General features: G+C 45.3%; 1 protein-coding gene across 5 annotated transcripts in view; it reads left to right on the top strand.

Annotated features, from left to right (window-relative positions):
• Nucleotides 1–1,363: 1,363 nt before the first annotated feature.
• Nucleotides 1,364–20,346, top strand: part of TATDN2 (TatD DNase domain containing 2) — a 29,730-nt gene continuing 10,747 nt past the window's right edge. For 2 of the 5 annotated variants that reach the window (XR_012011573.1, XR_012011572.1), the window contains exons 1-3: nt 1,364–1,680; nt 1,793–2,215; nt 10,532–11,023. Coding sequence is in view for 3 of the 5 variants with exons in the window: in XM_072785150.1 (XP_072641251.1) it covers nt 1,799–2,215; nt 10,532–11,023 (909 nt within the window). In the remaining 2 variants the exon portion in view is untranslated. Of the gene's footprint in view, nt 1,681–1,792; nt 2,216–7,738; nt 7,827–10,531; nt 11,024–20,346 lie in introns of those variants that run through there. The other 3 variants (XM_072785150.1, XM_072785149.1, XM_072785151.1) reach the window with 2 other exon arrangements.

Here is a 20,346-nt window from a genome sequence, read left to right as displayed (position 1 = left end):
GATTACTTGAATCATTCTGCCTAGTATTCCTTTCTAAGGATGTTCCCTAATATATATGACTAGCTTCCAATGCTGGATTTTGAGGCAGTTTTTCATTCTTACTACTACATACAGTGCTGTCTTCCAAAGAGGTTGTACCAATTTACGTGGAATCAGGTACGGGAATGCATTTCCCCACAGCCTCAGCTACAAAGGATATTATCCCGCTTTTTGATCCCTGACAATTTAATAGGTGAAAATTTATAATTTGACTTGTACTTTTAAGCGAGAGGTGGAACCATTTGTTCTCACACATTAAAGAGCCTTTCGTAATTTGTGTCTGTTCCTGGGTTCATTTATCTTTCCTTTTTTTTTTTTTTTTTTAGGTTTTTAATTACTGGCAACATGTTTCCATTTTAATACTTAATAATGATCGCATTAAGAAAGTTTTTCCACATAGTAAGGACATCAGCCCTTTGTCCTGTGTTGCGAATATTTTTCCAAGTTTGTACTTTGCCTCTGAACTTTGATATTTTTTTGCCCGGCAACAGTTTTCCATTTTTGTGCAGCTTCCCCTACCCCCCCCCGCCCCCTTGTGGCTCCTAACTTCCGACTCTGCCACTTTCTGGGTGTGTCACCGGGTCTCTCTGGGCCACAGTTTCCTGCTCTGCAAACGGGGTCATGATGTCGGTGCGGGTGAGACGAGAGGGTGGGGGCTCGAGCCCGCGTAGCCGGGCGGCGGCGCAGCGCTGAGGGGCGGGAGCGCCCTGAGGGGCCCGGGCCGCGGACGCCGCCGCCGCCTCACGGAAGGCTGCCAGGGGGGAGCTGCGGCCCCGCCTCGCTTCGCGCTCTTCTGGCCCACGTGAGTGGCTCCGCCCCGCCTCGCTTCCGACCAATGCCTTCAAGCCTCCGGGCCAACAGGCGAGCTCCGTCTTGCTCGGAGTCCCGCCCCCTGCCGATCCGACCAATGGGCGCCCTCCGTTCTGCGCAAGGCCCGCCCCCGCCGCACGCCGGGCAGCGGGCCGCAGGGCTCGTTCCGGGAGGCGGGCGCCGCGGAGGCCGGTGTGGCCGGAGCTCGGGCGGAGGCCAGGCCGGGGCTGCGGGCCGGGGCTGCGGGCCGGGGCCGGGGGCGGGCGGCGGGCGGCGGGCGGGCGGCTGGGGCGGGACGTTCGGGCCGTGAGGGCTGCGGGGCCGACGTCTGGGCGGCGGCGGCAGGGGCGGGAGGGGCGGCTGGGCGAGCCGGCGGGTGTCCCGGGGCGGCCGAGCGCGGCGCCGCCGGCTCCTGAGGGGGCGCCTCGGCCCCGAGCCCTCGGGCCCGGGCTGGTCGGCGGGGCCGCGGGAGCAGGGCGGGCTGCGCGCCGGCGCCGGCCCTGCCCTGCGGCCCGCCCTCGGCGTTCCGGGCCCCGAGGCCCGAGCGCCCCGCAGGGGCTGCGGGTCCGGGCGCCATGTGCGGACCCTGAGGCGCCGTGTGGTCTCGTGGAGCGCTCTGGCGTCCCCGAGGGGCTCCGCGCCGCGAACTGAAGCCAAGCGCTTTGTAATCCCGGAAGCGCTTTGCATCTCGGGGATCGCGGAAGCACGTCGTGGGGCTGGAAAGCAAACCCGCGCCCGTAGGGAGCCTCGGATCGTTGTGACTACGGCGAAGCGCGCTGGGGTCTCGGGAAGCCTGAGCACTGTGATGGGCAGTGGAAGGAAGGGGGAGAGGTCCGTGAGGCCCCCGGCCCTGACCTCCTGGCTCGCCCTGCCCCGGGGGTCCCGGGGTGGCGGGGGTGCGGAGGGGAGAGGTGGGAGCCCAGGCCCCCTCTTTCCCTCGCAGGTGCCCATGGCGTCGGAGCGGCGCAAGGTCAAGTACCACTGGAGCGGCGCCTCGGAAGGCTGTCCCCGCAAGCGCAGCTGCCTCCGGGAGCCCCGTGATGTGGCCCCCTCCAGCCGGCCGGCTCCGAGCTCTGCGTCGCGGGCCGGAGGGACCAGCAGCCCCAAGCGCCTGAGAGCCCAGAAGGAGGACGATGTGGCCTGCACGCCGAGGTTGCCCTGGGGCTCGTCCTGCCGCAGAAATTCCTCCTCCTCCTCCTCGTCCTCCTCGCATTCCTCCGGCCCAGGTGTGGGCGGGGCTGCCGCCCGAGGCTGCCTGATTCGGAGTACCCGGGGATTCCTGTCGTCTGGGGGATCCCCTCTTCGCCCTGCCAGCCCCTCTCCACAAGAAATGGCTTCTCTAGAGGAGGAAGCCTGCAGCCTTAAGGTAGGTGGCTGCGACGCCCTGGACGCGGTGAGGCCCCTTCCACGTGGCTTGAGGCGTTGCTGGAAGGAGGTGAAAACGGGTCGTGTCCTTCAAGATCTCTGGGGTCTTCCCAGAGGTCTGCGTGAGGCAAAGCGGGGAGCCCAAGGCCGGGGGCGGGGGGTCGTTGAGGGGCGGGGGCGGCCCGCAGTGCCAGAGACAGATAGTTCTCAAACTTGGCACCACTTTAAGACGACTTGGAAAGCTTTAAAATACTTGTGCCTGCTTCTCATTCTGACTTCATTGGGCTGGGGTGTGGTCTGGGTTTCCAGAGTTTTAAATGTTCCTCAGGTAATTGTATGCTGCAGCCGGATTGGAAGGGTCACAGCCCTACAAGGTGCATTGCGTGCCCAGAAGACACGTTTATTTATTTCAGTTGTGAATTTAAGGAGTTGTGCCCTTGTTCTTAGAACTTCTCTGAGTCACAGAACTGAGAACAAGAATTTGGGTTCTTGGTGTCGCTTTTCAGTAAAGTTGTGGTGTCTAGCACCTTGGGGTTTTGCTTGGTGGGTAGAGTTTGTTTTGGAGCTTAAACATTTAATTCCATGCAGGAGGGTTTCTCAGGAGGAGGTACATTTCGTCCACTCTTTTGGTTTATATTAACTTAAAAGAGGATACAATTTTCCCAGGGTTGTTTTTTTTTTTTTTTCCCTTTTTTGGTGAGGGCAGGTTGAATGATGTGAGTCTGTGAGAAGTAGAAGCTAATGTAATTCATCTCTTATAGGCGGCCATTTCTCCGGTGAGAGGTTGAGTACTGGCTAACGTCGCCAGCTGTAGTGTGAGCTTCATCCACTTTCAGTCAGGTGTTTTGTTTTGTTTTATAAAGATGTTATTTATTTATTCCTGAGAGACCCAGGCAGAGGGAGAAGCAGGCTCCCTGTGAGAAGCCTGATGCAGGACTTGACCCCAGGACCCCGGGTCATGACCTGAGGCAAAGGCAGACGCCCAACCGCTGAGCCACCCAGGCGCCCCTCAGGTTTTGAACAAATATTTGTTGAGGGCCTAGATCATCCCAGGAGTGTTCTCCTTGCTTGGGATTCTGTCCGAACAAAACATATCACCGCCCTCTTAGTTTGCATTCTGGATCTGGAGCTCTAGGCCGTAAGAGGTGAAGAGTTCTGTACCTGGACCGGTGCTAGAAAAGTCTTAGTTGGATGAGAGGAGCTGCCTTCACATAAAGGGATCTTACAAATCAAGGAAAAAATGCCCTAAGGAACATGGGTTTGTCGAGTGGTTAGATTATGTGGAGCTGAGAAACGAGGCTGTCATTGGCTGTCTATCCTGGGGAGCTCTCAGGTGTAGTGCTCACAGAACTCTTGTATGGCACATGGATTTTTTTTTTTTTTAATGGTCACTTCAAAAGCTTGGTCTTTGGCATGAGAATACATATTGAATATGACTAGAATGTAGGTCAAAGTAAATATGGGGCTTTGCCCATACAATTTAATCTTGTCATTAATTCTTGATACACTTTCTATTTGATTTGGGCGCCGCATTGAAATAATATGGATTGCTTACGTTCGACTTCAGTGACAGTTAGAGATAGGATAAAGCCCTTTTTTTTTTTTTTTTAAAGATTTTATTTATTCATGAGAGACACAGGCAGAGGGAGAAGCAGGCTCCTCGCAGAGAGCCCGATGCAGGACTCGATCCCGGGACTCCAGGATCACACCCTGGGCTGAAGGCAGACACTCAACCGCTGAGCCACCCAGGGATCCCCAAGGATAAAGCCTTTCAAGAAGGGCAGGAATCTTTGCTTAGTGTTTCAGGTGTGCTGCATCCCTGGCTCAGGCTGTCTTGCAGACCAGGAACCCAGATTTGAAGATAGAGCCTTTAACCCGGGTGGGTCGAATGCTATCATGGACCCATCTTTATCTTATTTAGGCCTAAAGGGCCTTGTTTTGCCTAAATTAAATTAGTGGTTAAGCATAGAACAATGAGTAGTTCAGTCCTGTCTCAGAAGTTGTGGGGTTAGTGCCTTGCTTTGAGTGAGTGAGCTCCTGAGAGTTACTGAGTGGCAGGCACTCCCTTAGATTGTAGAACTATGAGATGGCTTCTAAGTAGCACACATTCTGGTGGGAAGGCTTGAGAAGTCACAAGACTGCCTCATGATGTGGTGTATGGAGCTTAAGAGTCCAGGATGGAGGCTGGAGAGGTTGGTAGGGTACCGATTGCAACAGGGCTTTAGTAGCCAAGAGAACTTGAATTTTATTCTAAGCCATTAGAGAGTTATATAGAATTCCGTAACAGGGAGGCAGATGTGCATTTTTGAAAGATCACTCATGTTGAGTGAGGATAGACTATGGGGATGTTGATATTATTAATCCTAATTGTCACTCTCTAGCACTGCTAAGGGCTCTCCCTGTAGTGTTTGTTAATTTGAAAACAAGGCACAGTACCTGACTCATCTTGATGAATTACAAAATGCCTTTCTTATCTTCCTCTTAGTCTGCACCTCTTCTGCGCTCTGCAGTCACATCTAACTCGTTTTTCTAGTAAATCCTGGGTCCTTTCAGCAAGCACAGCCCACTGGCACTCACAAAAATGTTATGTTCTCCCCCTCGGTCCTTCTAAGGTCTCCTCACTCCTATTTTTTACCTGCCTATCCACCTGTTCTGCATTTGCTCTGTAAACTTTGAGAGATACACTCTTGGCTTTGTGTGTAGGTTCCCCATTATCTATCTCCTTCCCGGCTTGAGCACAGTGGTCTTGGCCAGATCACAGAATAGTGAGAGGGGAATGTTCTGCCTTTGATAACAGTGCCACAGACTGGGTAGCTTATAAATAATAGAAATTTATATCTTGAGGTGTCTGGGTGGCTCACTTGGTTCAGTGTCTGCCTTTGGGCAGCCCAGGTGGCTCAGTGGTTTAGCGCCGCATTCAGCCCAGGGCATGGTCCTGGAGACCCAGGGATCAAGTCCCACATCGAGGTCCCTGCATGGAGCCTGCTTCTCCCTCTTCCTGTGTCTCTGCCTCTCTCTCTCTGTGTCTCTCATGAATGGATAAATAAAATCTTTAATTTTTTTAAAATTTATTTATGATAGTCATACAGAGAGAGAGAGAGGCAGAGACACAGGCAGAGGGAGAAGCAGGCTCCATGCACCGGGAGCCTGACGTGGGACTCGATCCTGGGTCTCCAGGATCGCGCCCTGGGCCAAAGGCAGGCGCCAAACCGCTGCACCACCCAGGGATCCCCAAATAAAATCTTAAAAAAAAAAAAAAAAAGTGTGTGCCTCCGACTCAGGTCATGATCTTACGGTCCTGAGATGGCTCTCTGCTCAGCGGGGAGCTTGCTTCTCACTTTCCCTCTGCCTGCCACTCCCCATGCTTGTGTGCTTGTATGTGTGTTCTCTCTCTCTCTCTGTGTCAAAATTTTTTTTTTTTCTTTTTAAGTTTCTTATAGTTTTGAAGGCTAGAAGTCTGAGATCAGGGGGCTAGCATGGTCAAGTGAGGGGCCTTTTCTGGCTTGTAGATTTCTCCTTCTGTCCTCATATGGCAGAGGGGTACAGAGGAGCTCTCTTGGGGACTCTTTTTTTTTTTTTTTTTTAAGACTATTTATTTGAGAGGGAGCAAGAGAGCACAGCGGGGGGGTGGGAGAGGGAGAGGGAGAAGCAGGCTCCCTGCTAAGCAAAGCCCCCCCCCCCCCCCCCCCCCAGGATGGGGCTCTATCCCAGGACCCTGGGATCATGACCCGAGCTAAAGGCAGAGGCTTAATGGATTGAGCCACCCAGGTGCCCCTCTCTTGGAGACTCTTAGATAAGAGCGCTAATCCCATTCATGATGTCTCCACTTTCATGACCTAATCACTTTCCAAAGGAGCCACCTAATATCATCACTTGGGGGTTAGATTTCAACATACGAATTTTGGGGGAACATATTCAGACCATAGCTAGACTGGGCCATTTGGATTTACTAGAGATTCCTGCTGGCCAGCTTCTTACTGTTTGTTCTTTGTTTCCTCTAGGATAGTTAAGTTTTCTCAGATTCTAATGGTAACTGATGGCCTTTAGAGAATAATTAAATTTGTCTGTTGTGAGCACCTTCACCTACCTTATATTATTAGTCCTTAGTATGACCTTTCTACATTTCTACATTCACTTCAGGGAAGGAAGACTGGAAGGGAAAATTTAAGCATTTGTGATGTGATAGACTTTGATCAAATATGATTCTCAGTGTTTGACCCATAAGAGGGTCATATAATCCAGAGATGTGAAACAGGTGGTATTATCTTTACATGTCATTTAACAAACATTTACATATCAGTTAACAAATATTTGAGCACCTACTATGTGTCGGCACTGGAAAAGGAGATTCAGAAATGTTAAGTAACTTGACCAAGGCCATACATCTTGTATGGGGCAAAGCTGTGATATCCCAGATTGGTGGGATGTCAGAGCCTGCATTCTTGCTGCTGCAGCCCTCTGAGCACCTGCTCTGTCCAGGCCTAGTGTTGTAAGGGATGGGGAGATGAAGAGGGCAAGATCCTCCCCTTGAAAAGCTCTCTGCAGGGTGACATAGCCCTGACACAAGAAGCCATTGTGTATCTTGGCTCTCAAATGACAAAGCTTTCATGTATGATCCTGGTTCCTGCGTCTTCACCCAGCAGATGTCCAGTGCTGTGGTGGAAGTCTGTGCTAGGAGGTAGAGGTACAAAGAAAAGTCCTTCATTATGGAGCAGTGTGTGGAATGTTGTAACGGGCATTTGAAGTACCAATGGTCAGAGGAAGGAGTGACTAACATTGAGAAAGTCCTCACAGAAGAGGTGCCATTAGAGTTTCTGATGGACAAGGAGGAGGAGAGGACATTTCAGGCAGTGTAACAACATGTGTTCAGAATGTGTCAGGAAATGCTGCTTGTCTGAAGCACTAGAGCTACAACTTTCCTGAAGGTCCTCACTTCCTTTTTCTCCAGTGCCTTTCTTTATTCCTGGGCACCTGGGTATATGGACAAAGGTGGGAGGTGATGCTGGAAAAGAAGCTTGGGGTCCAGCCTGTGAATGGCTTCTGATGTCATACTCAGGAGTTGGGGATGTTTTCTGTGGGCAAATGCAGAAGTGCTGAAGGGTTTTAAGCAGAGGTGTGATGTTGCCAGATTTGAGAACTTCTCTGGCACACTGGAGAAAGGATAGGAGGGAGTAGGCAGGGAGCTGGGTACGAACCATTGAAATCGTGCAGGCTGGCGGTGTCAAGGGCTGGAACAGCATCTCCACTCAATCTTTCCTTCCTCCCTTCAGACATGCATAATTCACCAACCAGTACTGCCAGGAAAAATGCCATCTCTCCTATTTGAAGCCAGGTGGTTTGTCTCTTCTCTTGAACTTAATGTCTAATCTTTACCTTGATAGCCTCCTATCCACTTCTGAAAATCTTGGGTGGCCTGGATCCATTTCAGGTCCTTGTGGTCTTTGACATCATAGCCTTTGCTACTTTCTCGATTTTCGTATTTTTGCTATTCTCCGTTGGTTTCCAGGATATTAGGGGGGAGCTTGAATTTGCCTCTTGGTCCTGCCACTTAGACGCCATGTACAAGAGGGATAACAGCCATGGCAGCTTGGTGAATTGTAAGGCCACGTAAGGTATGTTACTGTAATTCTAACCCCCTTTTTCTCCCACGAGTACAGGCCTGGTCTTCTCTACCAGGGTTGGCAAACCGGTGGCTGAATATGGCCCACTAAGTCCTCAAAGTATTCAGTATTTTAGAGATTTCACATTAAAAATATATGCCTCCAGTCCACACCTCTACTCTGAACTGGAAATTTGACCCTCTTCTATTCCCTTTTCCTGTGTTATTTTTCTCTCTGGTACTTTTCACTCTCTAACATATATTGCCTTTCTTCTGGTTTTCCTTTCCCACCACCACCTAGAATATAAGATCCAGTAAGCAGGTATTTTTTTATGTTCCATTGAATGCAAACCTCACAGATTCAGAACAGTGCCTACTGGCATGTAGTAAGTGCTCAACAAAAAATTGCCAGCTAGATGAAAAAACGAATTAAATTTGAGATTTCTTGTTTTGTTTGAAAAGCTGCAATTTGTAACCCTGGGTCTGTACTTCCAAGTGGCAGCAATTGGTTTGAAGTGAGGAGCTGTGACTTTCAGAAGGTACAGGGGTTCCTCTGTTTGTTGTCAACCTTGTCTTTCCATGTTGGCCTCTACCTGGTGCAGGGGTAGGAGGGCAAAGAGAAAAGAAAAAAAAAAAAAAACAAAAAAACGGAGGGCAAAGAGAGGGGTAGCTGGTCCCACAGGCAGAGAGGTGGAGACATCAAAGAAGGGGTTCGGGGCCTTAAAGGATGAATATGAGTTACCAAGTGTAAAATGAGATTGAGGTAGGGGTATCACAAGCAAAGGGAATTAGATTTGCCCATGATGGTATGATGGGGATTCCTGAGGATGGTGGGTGGTTGGTAGAAGCCAGAGAAGTGGGCAGCAGAGAAGCCTGCTGGGAAGTTGTGGCTGTGTCCTATAGGGCATGCCTATGGAACCTCCTGGTTTATTTTTAATATATATATTTTTAAATATTTTATTTATTATTTTTTAAAAATTTATTCATGAGAGGCACAGAGAGAGAGAGGCAGAGACACAGGCAAAGGGAGAAGCAGGCTCCATGCAGGGAGCCAGGTGTGGGACTAAATCCCTGATCTTCAGGATCACACCCTGAGCTAAAGGCGGTGCTAAACTGCTGGGCCACTGGGGCTGCCCATATTTTTAATATTTATTCGATTTTCTTAATAAGGAAAGGTATTTAAAAAAAAAAAAAAAAGGCTTCTAATCTCCTTTCCCAGATAGTCCCTACAGACATTTTAAAAAAATGTCCACTGTGTTAGAAAATTGAGAGAGGGTCAAAATGAAGGTAAAAGACACCTTTCCTGTCCCCATCTCATCAAAGTTAGCAGATGCCAACAATTTGAGTACTTCTAGTAAGAAAAATACCATGCCATACTGCTGTCTAGATTTATAGATTTCAAAAGGCTTTTTTAAAAACAAAGATAATATGTATTTCTTGGAAAAAACTCAATTAAGAGAAGTATATAAAGTAAGAGTGTAAGCCTCTGTGTAACCACTTCCTTATTGATGGACATGACATCTCTTGGAGTAGACTACTTTTCCTTGGTAGAGAAAAATGATCAGCAAGCTTAGTGTGGAGTTCTTTCTCTGTATATTTAATATACAGAGAGGGATTTAATACAAATGAATTAGAAGTGCAAGTTGTAGGGACTGTAGAAGATTTGGGGATAATGGTCAATATAGGTCAGAGCTGGGGAGGTTTGGACTTGGCTGTCTTGGAGATGATCCTAGGGGTAGATTGGTGGATCAGTTTTACCCAGGCTGGGATTAGATTGGATCTGAGTTTCACAGGAAATTTAACATTGAGAACAAATAGTCTAGTTCCTGGGATGAGTAAGTGCTGAGAGGAAGGAAAGCATGGGCTGAGACTTCACCTGTGTTTCTGAGGAGATTTGGAGTTGGGGTAGTTATGGTCTCTGGACTGACCCTGGTGCATTCTCTGGGACACCAGACACCTTCTAGCACTGAGGTTTTGATTTGGGGGAAGGGGTTTGCAGAGAACTTCGGTAAGGCCTGCACTCTGCCCCTCAGGACTTGGGAGGTTAGAGTCTGCTCCTCCCTGGACTTTTGGGTCTCCTTGACTCTTAGACGTGGGATTGAGTTAGCTGGTTTCTAGAGACCCTTCCAGTGCTGAAATTTTGAGCTGCTCTTTTGCCCAGGTGTGTTCTCATGTGTGTGGTAGTCCCTGGCCTCAAGGAGCTTACAGTCTAGTGTTGTTAGAATGTTTATCTCTGGGACGCCTGGGTGGCTCAGCAGTTGAGCGTCTGCCTTCGGCTCAGGGCGTGATCCCACGGTCCTGGGATCGAGTCCCACATCAGGCTCCCTGCATGGAGCCTGCTTCTCCCTCTGCCTATGTCTCTCCCTGCCTCTCTCTCTTTCTGTGTCTCTCATGAATAAATAAATAAAATCTTTAAAAAAAAAAAAAAGAATGTTTATCTCTCTGCCATTCTTGCTCGTTGCAGTATGAGGGTATCACCTGAGAAGCATGAGAAAGTAAATAATATGAAATGGCAGCAATTCAGGCCCTTTTACGTGGCACTTCTCAGTGGGGTGGGTCAGCAACCTTTGGGAGAGAATCTGTGTCTTGGCCATGGTCACTTTCCCTGTGATTGGTGCAGCCACTACTGATTTATAATTTGCTGAGTGCTTTCTATACGTAGTTGCCCTTTGGATAGCTGTGTTATGATCTCTGATTTTTTTTTTTTTTTCCTTCCAGGTTGATTCAAAAGATAGTTCCCGTAACTCCATGAACTCTGAATTTGCAGCTGAAGCAGAGGGTCAGAATGATACAAATGAGGAGCCAAACAAGGTGCAGAAAAGGAAGAGAGATAGATTTCGAGACCAAGGCTCTACAGTCATTTACCTAAAGGCTATCCAGGGCATCCTGGGGAAGTCAATGCCAAAAAGGAAGGGAGAGGCTGCCACGAGGGCAACAACAAGCACAGGAGAGCGTCCCATCCGTGGAGAAGGGCCAGGCAGGAGTGTCACCGTATCTCCTCAGAAGGGGAAAGAGTCAGCCCCAGAGGTGAGAGCTGAGGACGAAAAGGCTGTGCCTGAGAGGAGCAGCTTCTGTGACAGGAGAGTGGTAATAGACCCTCAGGAGAAGCCTAGTGAGGAGACACCTGGTGACCGAAGGACAGTCATTGACAAGCCCTCTCCAGCCCTGGAGTTTCTGGATGACTCTGACTCTCATTTAGAAAGCCACAAGGTGAGTTGGATTTATACCAAGTGTGGGGTTTTTAGTTCTCTTGATGTATATGTATTTGGTCTTTCTAGTTCAATCCCAAGTGTTACTCATTAAAAGCAGCACTGTATTTATCAAGGACTCCAAGGCAAACTGATGGTTTTCTTCTAAAAGACCTTTCAGAGTTACAAAGAAATCTCAGTTCAGCACTTTTTTTTTTTTAATTTAGAATTTCCGTGTTTGTTGGGAGATGCATTGGCCTGCGCTCACAGAGGCCAAATAACAGTGGCTTGGGGAGGAGGGCTCCCCAGTGTCAGGGACCCTAACGCTATACTGGATGCTCTGCCGCCTCCACACAGTCACCATCCGTGGTCTGAGTGGCTACTGTGCTAGGACCCAGAGTACATTATGTTGATGTTCCAGCCAGCAGGAAGGAGAAAAGAGAAGGGGACAGTACATTCTCTTCCGTTGAAGAACCTACCTCAGAAGTTGTCCACATCCTTTCTGCTTTTAGCCCTTGACAAGAATCTAGAAACCTGGCCAATACCTAGCTTCAAGGGAGTCTGGAGCATTAACTTTCATCTGGGGGCCTTATGCCCAGATCACTTTGATTGCTCTTGAAGGAAAGAATGGTACTGGAGGGAAACTAGCAGTTTTTAACTTAGTTTCTAACTGGGGTGGCAGGCGGGTAGCATTCCTCTGTCGTACCCATCTCTGCTTATCTTTACTTATGGCTCTTTAGTGGTAGCTCCTTGAATGTCTTTAGCTCTTTCTTCTAGTACCTACCTCCATATTTCTTTCTTTCTTTCTTTCTTTCTATCTTTCTTTCTTTCTTTCTTTCTTTTCTTTCTTTTCTTTCTTTTCTTTCTTTTCTTTCTTTTCTTTCTTTTCTTTCTTTTCTTTCTTTTCTTTCTTTTCTTTCTTTTCTTTCTTTTCTTTCTTTTCTTTCTTTTCTTTCTTTTCTTTCTTTTCTTTCTTTTCTTTCTTTTCTTTCTTTTCTTTTCTTTCTTTTCTTTCTTTTCTTTCTTTTCTTTCTTTTCTTTCTTTTCTTTTCTTTCTTTTCTTTCTTTTCTTTCTTTTCTTTCTTTCTTCTTTCTTTCCCCTCCCTCCCTCCCTCCCTCCCTCCCTCCCTCCCTTCCTTCCTTCCTTCCTTCCTTCCTTCCTTCCTTCCTTCCTTCCATTTGTTCATGAGAGATACACAGAGAGAAGCAGAGACATAAGCAAAGGGAGAAGCAGGCTCTCCGTGGGCAGCCTGATGTGGAACTCGACCCCAGGATCATGCCCTGAGCCAAAGGCAGACGCTTAACCACTTGAGCCACCCAGGCGCCCCCTTACCTCCATAATTCTAAGTAATCTTGCACTTTGGTTTGATTTTCCAGTTGTAGATACCTGTGGATGCCTACTTAGAGGACATTTAATTCTCCACACTAACTTTGCCAGCACCATACCCACTATCTGTTACTTGTAGCTCCCTGTGTTGTCATACAGTTTCTAACAATCTATTGAAGATTTTTTTTTTTTTTAAGATTTATTTATTTATGATAGACATAGAGAGGCAGTGACACACAGGCAGAGGAATAAACAGGCTCCATGCCGGGAGCCCGACGCGGGACTCGATCCCGGGACTCCAGGATTGCACCCTGGGCCAAAGGCAGGCGCTAAACCGCTGAGCCACCCAGGGATCCCCTGAAGATTTTTTAACTCCATGTTCACAGCGGAGTTACCTGGTATACTCTGATCACATTTCCTCTTGTAAAAAGTTTATCTTTCTTGGAGATTATCACTGCCTTGTTTTTTCCTTCAGTTTCCTCTGCACCTATCATTAATTCATCCCCAAATTGCTAGTGTTGTAAAATTCTCAATATTGTCAAAATAAGTAATTCCATTTTTCTTCTTGGAGTTGTACCTCTTTTGTTTCCCTAGAATTCCTGTTTTTCCTATTTCATTTTTGCTTTCTTTATGAACAATTAAGGTGTGTATAATAATACATACTTTCCCCCCATTTTTGACATACTTAATTTCTAAGAACACTAGTTTAATATTTTGAGTTAATTCCTTTTTTAGAGTGTCCTGTTCTTGTTTTGAGATTATCGTGCCTTCTCTGGTCTCTTTGAGAATCTTAAAGGTTTGTTTTGAAGTTTTCTTCGACTTTCTGTACTACTTTTTCTCTGAGTTTCCTTCTGATTTTGCTTTCTTTTCTTTTTTTTTTTTTTTTCCTTCCCCTAAGTATTTCAGCTTCTATGTTTTGTAGTAGGGCTCTCCTGGGATGTGTTGGCTGTCAGTTCATATTTAAAGGTTGAATTTTCAAAAGCTGATTGGAAGTTCTGAATGTGTGGATGGGCTTACCAACTGCTGGCTTCAACATAGGGTGATGACACTGGCTAATTTTGTGGGGGCTCCAACTGAATCTTTGGCTCTATAATTCAGAAGCTGCTCAGTGTACCTGGGGGAAATGTTCCACTCCCTCACCTGGGAGGCACACATCTGGCTGGCGCTATTCTGCGAGTCTGGTTGAGGATGGTACCTGGGTTCTCACTGTCCAACATGCCATGGTCCCTTACCTTTGATTGTGTGTCTCTTGTTCCTGGTTATTCCATAGGCTCCTTGGCTCAACATTCCAAGCATAAACTTTAGTCTTTTTCTGAGTTTGGAAAGGGCAGACCCATCACACAAGATGGGAGCTAGGATCTGGGAACTTAACTTCACAGATTTCCAATTCATTCTCCTATTTTCATCTCTAGCTTCACTGTCTTTTCAGAGATCTGGTACCTCTAATTCCTGAGTCTTTTGAGGGGTCTTGTACTATGACTCAGCCTGTTCCTGACTTTTTCTCACTGCAGGCTTAGGTTTTGGCCATCTGTGATCTGCTTATCCAAAAGCCATTCATCTGTCTACTTTCTATAAACTGATTTTAATTTGCTTTGCTGTTTGCTTTGCTGTTTGCTTTTCTTTATGACTTCTCTTTGTAGGTTTATGCCTTTTCAAGTCATCTCTTTTAACCTTTTTTTTTTTTTTTTGGGAGGGGGGAGTGGCTGTGCAAGGACTGGGGAGGGGGATGAGGTAGAGAAGAGAGAATCTTTTTTTTTTTTTAAAGATTTATTTATTTATTTATTCATGATAGAGAGAGAGGCAGAGGCACAGGCAGAGAGAGAAGCAGGCTCCATGCGGGGAGCCTGATGCAGGACTCGATCCCGGGACTCCAGGATCGTGCCCTGGGCCAAAGGCAGGCGCCAAACCGCCCAGCCACCCAGAGATCCCCTCCCCCCACCTTTTTTTAAAGATTTTATTTATTTATGCATGAGAGACATAGAGAGGCAGAGACACAGGCAGAGGGAGAAGCAGGCTCCATGCAGGGAGCCTGACATGGGACTTGATTCCAGGTCTCTAGGATCCCACCCTGGGCCGAAGGTGGTGCTAAACCGCTTGAGCCACTGGGGCTGCCCAAGAAGAGAGAATCTTAAAGCTGTGCCTGATACAAACTCAGTGTCACAACCCTGAGGTCATGACCTGAGCAGAAATCAAGAGTCAGATGTTTGACTGAGCCACCCAGGCACCCCCATTTCATGTAATTTTCAGAGTTTTTTGGCAGGAAGGACAAAAACTACATGGGTTATATTTACCTGGAAACTCAAAGAACAGTAGGTTTTATAACCCACTTTTTCTGCTCACTATATGATGGGTATGTTTCCTGTCTGATGTTGCTCATGGTCCCATTGGGCTGCCTAGAATTCCCCTTATATAGATTAAGTTTCGAAACTTATACACCTGATCTCCTAATTGACAGGCTGGAGATTTAGATTATCTTTGTGAAGTATGTATTTGGAGGCAGCATGATGTGGTAGGTGAGCACTGAGTGTTGGGATCAGATAGTTTGGGTTCAAATCCTGGCCACCTAAACTGTGATCATGAGAAAGCCACTTAACCTCTTTGATCCCTAGTTTCTTCTGTGTAAGAAGTCACAGTTTTTGGAGTCTTATGGTTAAACAAACAAAAGGGATAAGCTAACTTATTCTGTGTAAAGGGCCAGATAGTATATTAGGCCTTGTGGGCTACATGGCCTCTGTTGCAACTATTCAGCTCTGCTGTAGTAGCATGAAAGCAGCCAGAGACAGCATTTAAGTGAACGGTCCTGACCATGTTTCAGGAAGACTTTGTTTACACCAATAGGCAGTGCATTGGATTTGGCTTGTGAGCCACAGTTTGCTAAACCCTGAACTAATGCATGCAAATATTTTGCTCAGTGCCCGAGTGTGTAGTAGGACCTCAATAAGTGTAATTTTAAATTTTGCCATATTGATGAGGACATAAAGCAATCATGAACATAGGTAATGACCTATATTCTCAAAAAAGAAAATCTGAAAACCTTTTCTTGGCCAGCTTGACCATTATAATCCTTTAAAGGACTTAGATAACAAAATTGTAAGTCTGCTTATGGTATGTATTTCTAGTTACATGTGCATTTTTAAATTCATGTTTTTCCCCACTCTGCCATTTTTCCCACTCACATTTCATTAAATAATTTTATTGAGGGATCCCTGGGTGGCGCAGCGGTTTAGCGCCTGCCTTTGGCCCAGGGCATGATCCTGGAGTCCCGGGATCGAATCCCACGTCGGGCTCCCGGTGCATGGAGCCTGCTTCTCCCTCTGCCTATGTCTCTGCCTCTCTCTTTCTCTCTCTCTCTGTGTGACTATCATAAATAAATAAAAATTAAAAAAAAAAAAAAAGATTTAAAAAATAATTTTATTGAAACTTTTCACATGTTTTTGACATGATCCTTGTTGTCACTGGAGTTCCTTTTTTTTTTTTTTTTTTTTTTTTAAGATTTTATTTATTCAGAATGACAGAGGCAGAGACACAGGCAGAGGGAGAAGCAGGCTCCATGCAGGGAGCCCGACATGGGACTCGATCCCGGGTCTCCAGGATCACATCCTGGGCTGAAGGCGGCGCCAAACCGCTGGGCCACCAGGGCTGCCCCCCCTTTAAAAAAAAAAAAAAAAAAAAGATTTTATCTATTTGAGAGACAGAGCTTGTGAGCACAAGCAGGAGGTAAGCGCAGAGGGGAAAAGCAGACTCGCTGTTGAACAGGGAGCCCAATGCAGAAATCAGTGTCAGGACCCTGGGATCATGACCTGAGCCAAAAGCAGATGTTGAACTGACTGAGCCACCCAGGTGCCCCTGGAGTTCTTTTTGAGTCATGTAGTATGATTTCCTGAACTTCTCTGATAATGAGAACATCTGACTCAGAAGGTCTGAGATGGGACCTGGGAATTGGTGTTTTTAAACACCCCTGGAAGATAGAGAATTTTGGGAAGCAACTAGAGGATGTCATCTATCCTTCCATCTGATTTAGAATTTTAATGTATTTTTATCTTAACTTTTTATTATGGAAAATTTAAAACACTTAGGAAAATTACCCATATACTCCTATAACTCATCTTCAATGATTAACACTGTCAATCTTTTTTCTCTCCACAAAAAAAAAAAATTTTTTTTTTTTTTAAATAAGGTAGGCTCCACACCCAATACCAAAATCGTGAGTCACATGCTCCATGGACTGAGCCAGCCAGCTTTCCACTCTGCACAAATTCTTTTGAAGCAAATCCCAATTACTGTATTATTCATCCATAAATATTTCAGTGTGAATCTCTAAGAGATATAGTGATCTTTAGGAAAAAACAAACATAATTACAATTTTATTAGACAAAACACACAGAATCTTTAATGACATCAACTATCCAGTCCTTGATTAAATAATCCTGTTTTATGATATTTTTAATTTGTTTAAAACAGCCAAAGAAGAGCCATTTGTGGTGATTTCTAAATATCCCAAGTCTCTTACTCCCTATGGATTCTCATTCTCTACCATTGTGGTATGATTTTCTTGTTGTAAAAAACAGGACCATTTGTCTTGTAGTCTTCTGCAGCCAAGGTTGTGCTGATGAGATGTAGCACATTTTGAATCCATGTATAATCCTGCCCCTGGAAATTTGTCCCTAGTTGCCAATAGCTGTTCCTATCACTCAGGCAGTTTGTGGTTCATTTTTTCTGGAAGTGTATTTTGAGATTGCTACCATATAACAACCTCTAAGTATTTTTCAGGTTACTTTTTGAGTAAATAATATTCTCGTGGTTCAAAAATTAAAAATAAAAGCTATTTAGGAAAAAGTAGCTTTCCAACCTGGTTCTGTGTTGCCCTAGTCCACCTGGATACCACTTTATAAATTTCTCAAGTATTTTTCCAGTGTCTCTTTCTGTGTAACCACTCAACATATTGTATTTTTTTTTAAGATTATTTATTAGAGACAGAGACTAAAATCATGAACAGAGTGGCGGATGGTGGTATTTAAAAAACAAAAAATGATCTTTAAAAGATGGGTTAAAAATGTTCAGTAGAACTCTGAGGTCATATCCCCCAGGAGTAATTATTAAATCTGATACATCAATTTGCCCAACCCCACCCCTCCTTTTTTAAAAAACAAAAAAGGGAGAAAGGGAACATTCCTGTAAGCATACAAACATTAGCTTGGTTGAAGTCTCTTTAGGATCATTTGTCCTTCTCACATAAAAGAACCTATATCTTATAATACAGGAGACTTTATAAGAACTGGAATATAAAATGATGCCTTCTTGGTACCTGGGTTGCTCCATTGGTTGAGTGTCGGTCGATTCTTGGTTTTGGCTCAGATCATGATATCAGGGGTCCTGGGATCAAGCCCTACCAGGGGCTCTGTGCTCAGCAGGTAATCTGCTTGGGATTCTCTCTCCTCTCTCTGCCTTTCCCTCTGCTCATATTCTCTGTCTAGAAAAACAATCTTAAAAAAAAAAAAAAAAAAAAAACACAAAAACCCACCTTTCGGAGGGATTATTTTTGGGGAAAAAAACCTTACTTTCTGTTTGGGTACTTTTTGTAAACTTAATCAGAATAACTTGTTATTTAAAAAAAAAATAGAGGGATGCCTGAGTGGCTCAGCAGTTTAGTACCTGCCTTCGGCCCAGGGCATGATCCTGGAGTGCCAGGATCGAGTCCCACATCAGGCTCCCTGTGTGGAGCCTGCTTCTCCCTTTGCCTGTGTCTTTGCCTCTCTGTATCTCTCATGAATAAATAAATAAAATCTTTTAAAAAAGGTAGAATTTTCAAGAGCTGAATTGCAAAGATGTGTAGTTTCATGTTATTGTATATGAGAATTGTTTTAACTTCAGTTGCATATATACAAAAGTGATTCCAATATGTCTTATTGGAAAAAGGAAAAAAGAAACAAACTTGTTAAGCTCTAGCCATACTGCATTTTTTTATTGTCTGGGTTGGTGGAAATTTCCACCATAAGTAAGATAGTTTTTGAAGGATTATTCTTCCTTAAAGATTAAGTTTAAAAAAAATATTTTTTTAAAGATTGAGAGAGTGCATATGCATGGATACCACTTTATAAATTTCTGTGTGGTTTTGCATTTGAAGGTAGAAGAAGAGGAAGAAGAGGGAGAGAAGGAGCATGAGACTGATGCAGGGCTCCATCCCTGGGCCCTGAGATCATGACCTGAGTTGAAATCAAGAGTTGGTCCCTTAACTGACTAACCCAGGCACCCAAACTTTTTTTTTTAAGTAAGCTTTTGTCTAAAACATTAGGTTTGAACTTGAAACCCTGAGATTAAGAGTTGCATGCTGCACTGACTGAGCCAGCCAGGCACCCCTAAAAAACTTTTTATGAGAAATTTCAAACAGTCTCAAAGTAACCGGACTAGTGTTAATAAATCCCCCAGGTGCTTATCACCCAGTTTCAGGAGTTCAGATTAAATTTCGGCAGTTTCAATTATCTTGTGTCTTGGAAAAGATTCTTGTTTGGATATTTCTGTTAGTCAGGAAAGGAGTAGCAGGAAGAAAATCTAAAGTAGGAAAGTATCATATGGAAGTTCATAATTAATTAACATTTTTGTTACCAGTATTTGTTTCCTTTTGGAGTATAGGTAGGTATGGAAGGTTAGTATAGATACTATAAACAAAAAGTTTTGTTTCTATTTTTAGGAGGTGATCAATTTATCCATCATGCTTCTTTGTAGTGAATTTTTTGTTGTATGAATTGAATTTGCTTTGTATTTGTAAGGCCTCTTGCTCAAGCCATCTGGCCCTAGGTATAGATAGCTTCATTAACCAAAAGAAACGAGAGCCCTTTAAATAGTCTTATTTACATGGGTTGAAATCCATGTGTTTACTGTATTTCAAACTTGATTTGCATCCAAGTGATATGGAGACTTATATACAGAGCCCTTGGAACCTGCTGAATCACAATATTACAGATGAGGGTGGGGTAGCCTTAAACAGCAGTTGGTTCTGATGTGAAGGTAAATTCAGGAGCCATTGTCTGATTTATTCTGAGTTAATTCATCAAATATTTGTAAGCATAGCATTCTAGGCACGGTCATAGGTGTCTGGGAGACATGAGTGAAGAAAATAAAAATTCCTGCCCTTAAAAACTTGTTCTAGCAGGGCTAAAATTGATTTAATATAACGTATATGTGTATGATATTGCCATACAGTGGCTGAAACTGTTTTATTTTGCTTTCAATTTTGTGAGTGAGGAATTCAGAAAGGTCTAGACAGGTTAGGTCTTGTTTGGGGCTTGAGGTGGTGATCTCTCATGTACTTCTGACACTCCAAAAGCCTGGCAGGGCTGGTCGTGCAAGGTGCTCACTCACATGGCTGGCACCTGCAGGTGATCCCTCTAGGATATGTGGTCTGTCTCAGGGTAGTCTGAGACACATCTTAAACCGACCATGACTGTGTGGTTTTGCATTTGAAATGTTAGAATAGAAGCATAATGAGATATGCTGGGTGCTACTTTTGTCTAAAATACCCAGTACAGGGATCCTTGGGTGGCGCAGCGGTTTGGCGCCTGCCTTTGGCCCAGGGCGCGATCCTGGAGATCCGGGATCGAATCCCACGTCGGGCTCCCGGTGCATGGAGCCTGCTTCTCCCTCTGCCTGTGTCTCTGCCTCTCTCTCTCTCTCTCTCTCTCTCTCTCTCTCTCTCTGTGTGACTATCATAAATAAATAAAAATTTAAAAAAAAATAATAAAATACCCAGTACATGGTGTCTAGATTCTAGAGAGTGGTTTTTCTCCAAAGGGATCCCTCAGAAAGGGAGTACATCCCTTTTAGGGATAGTATTTCTTTTTTCTTTTTTTAAAGATGTATTTATTTTGGAGAGAGAGTGTATGTGGCCAGAGGCAGAGGGAGTGAGAATCTCCAGCAGATTCCCCATTGAGTGCCCAAAACAGGGCTCTATCCCATGACCCTGAGATCATGACCTGAGTTGAAATCCAGAGTCTTAATGCGCAACTGACTGAGCCACCCAG

This window comes from Canis lupus, chromosome 19, assembly GCF_048164855.1.
Source record: "Canis lupus baileyi chromosome 19, mCanLup2.hap1, whole genome shotgun sequence".
Lineage (NCBI taxonomy): Eukaryota > Metazoa > Chordata > Mammalia > Carnivora > Canidae > Canis > Canis lupus.
Note: the sequence above shows the minus strand (reverse complement) of the source record. Positions and strands in the feature narration are given on the sequence as shown.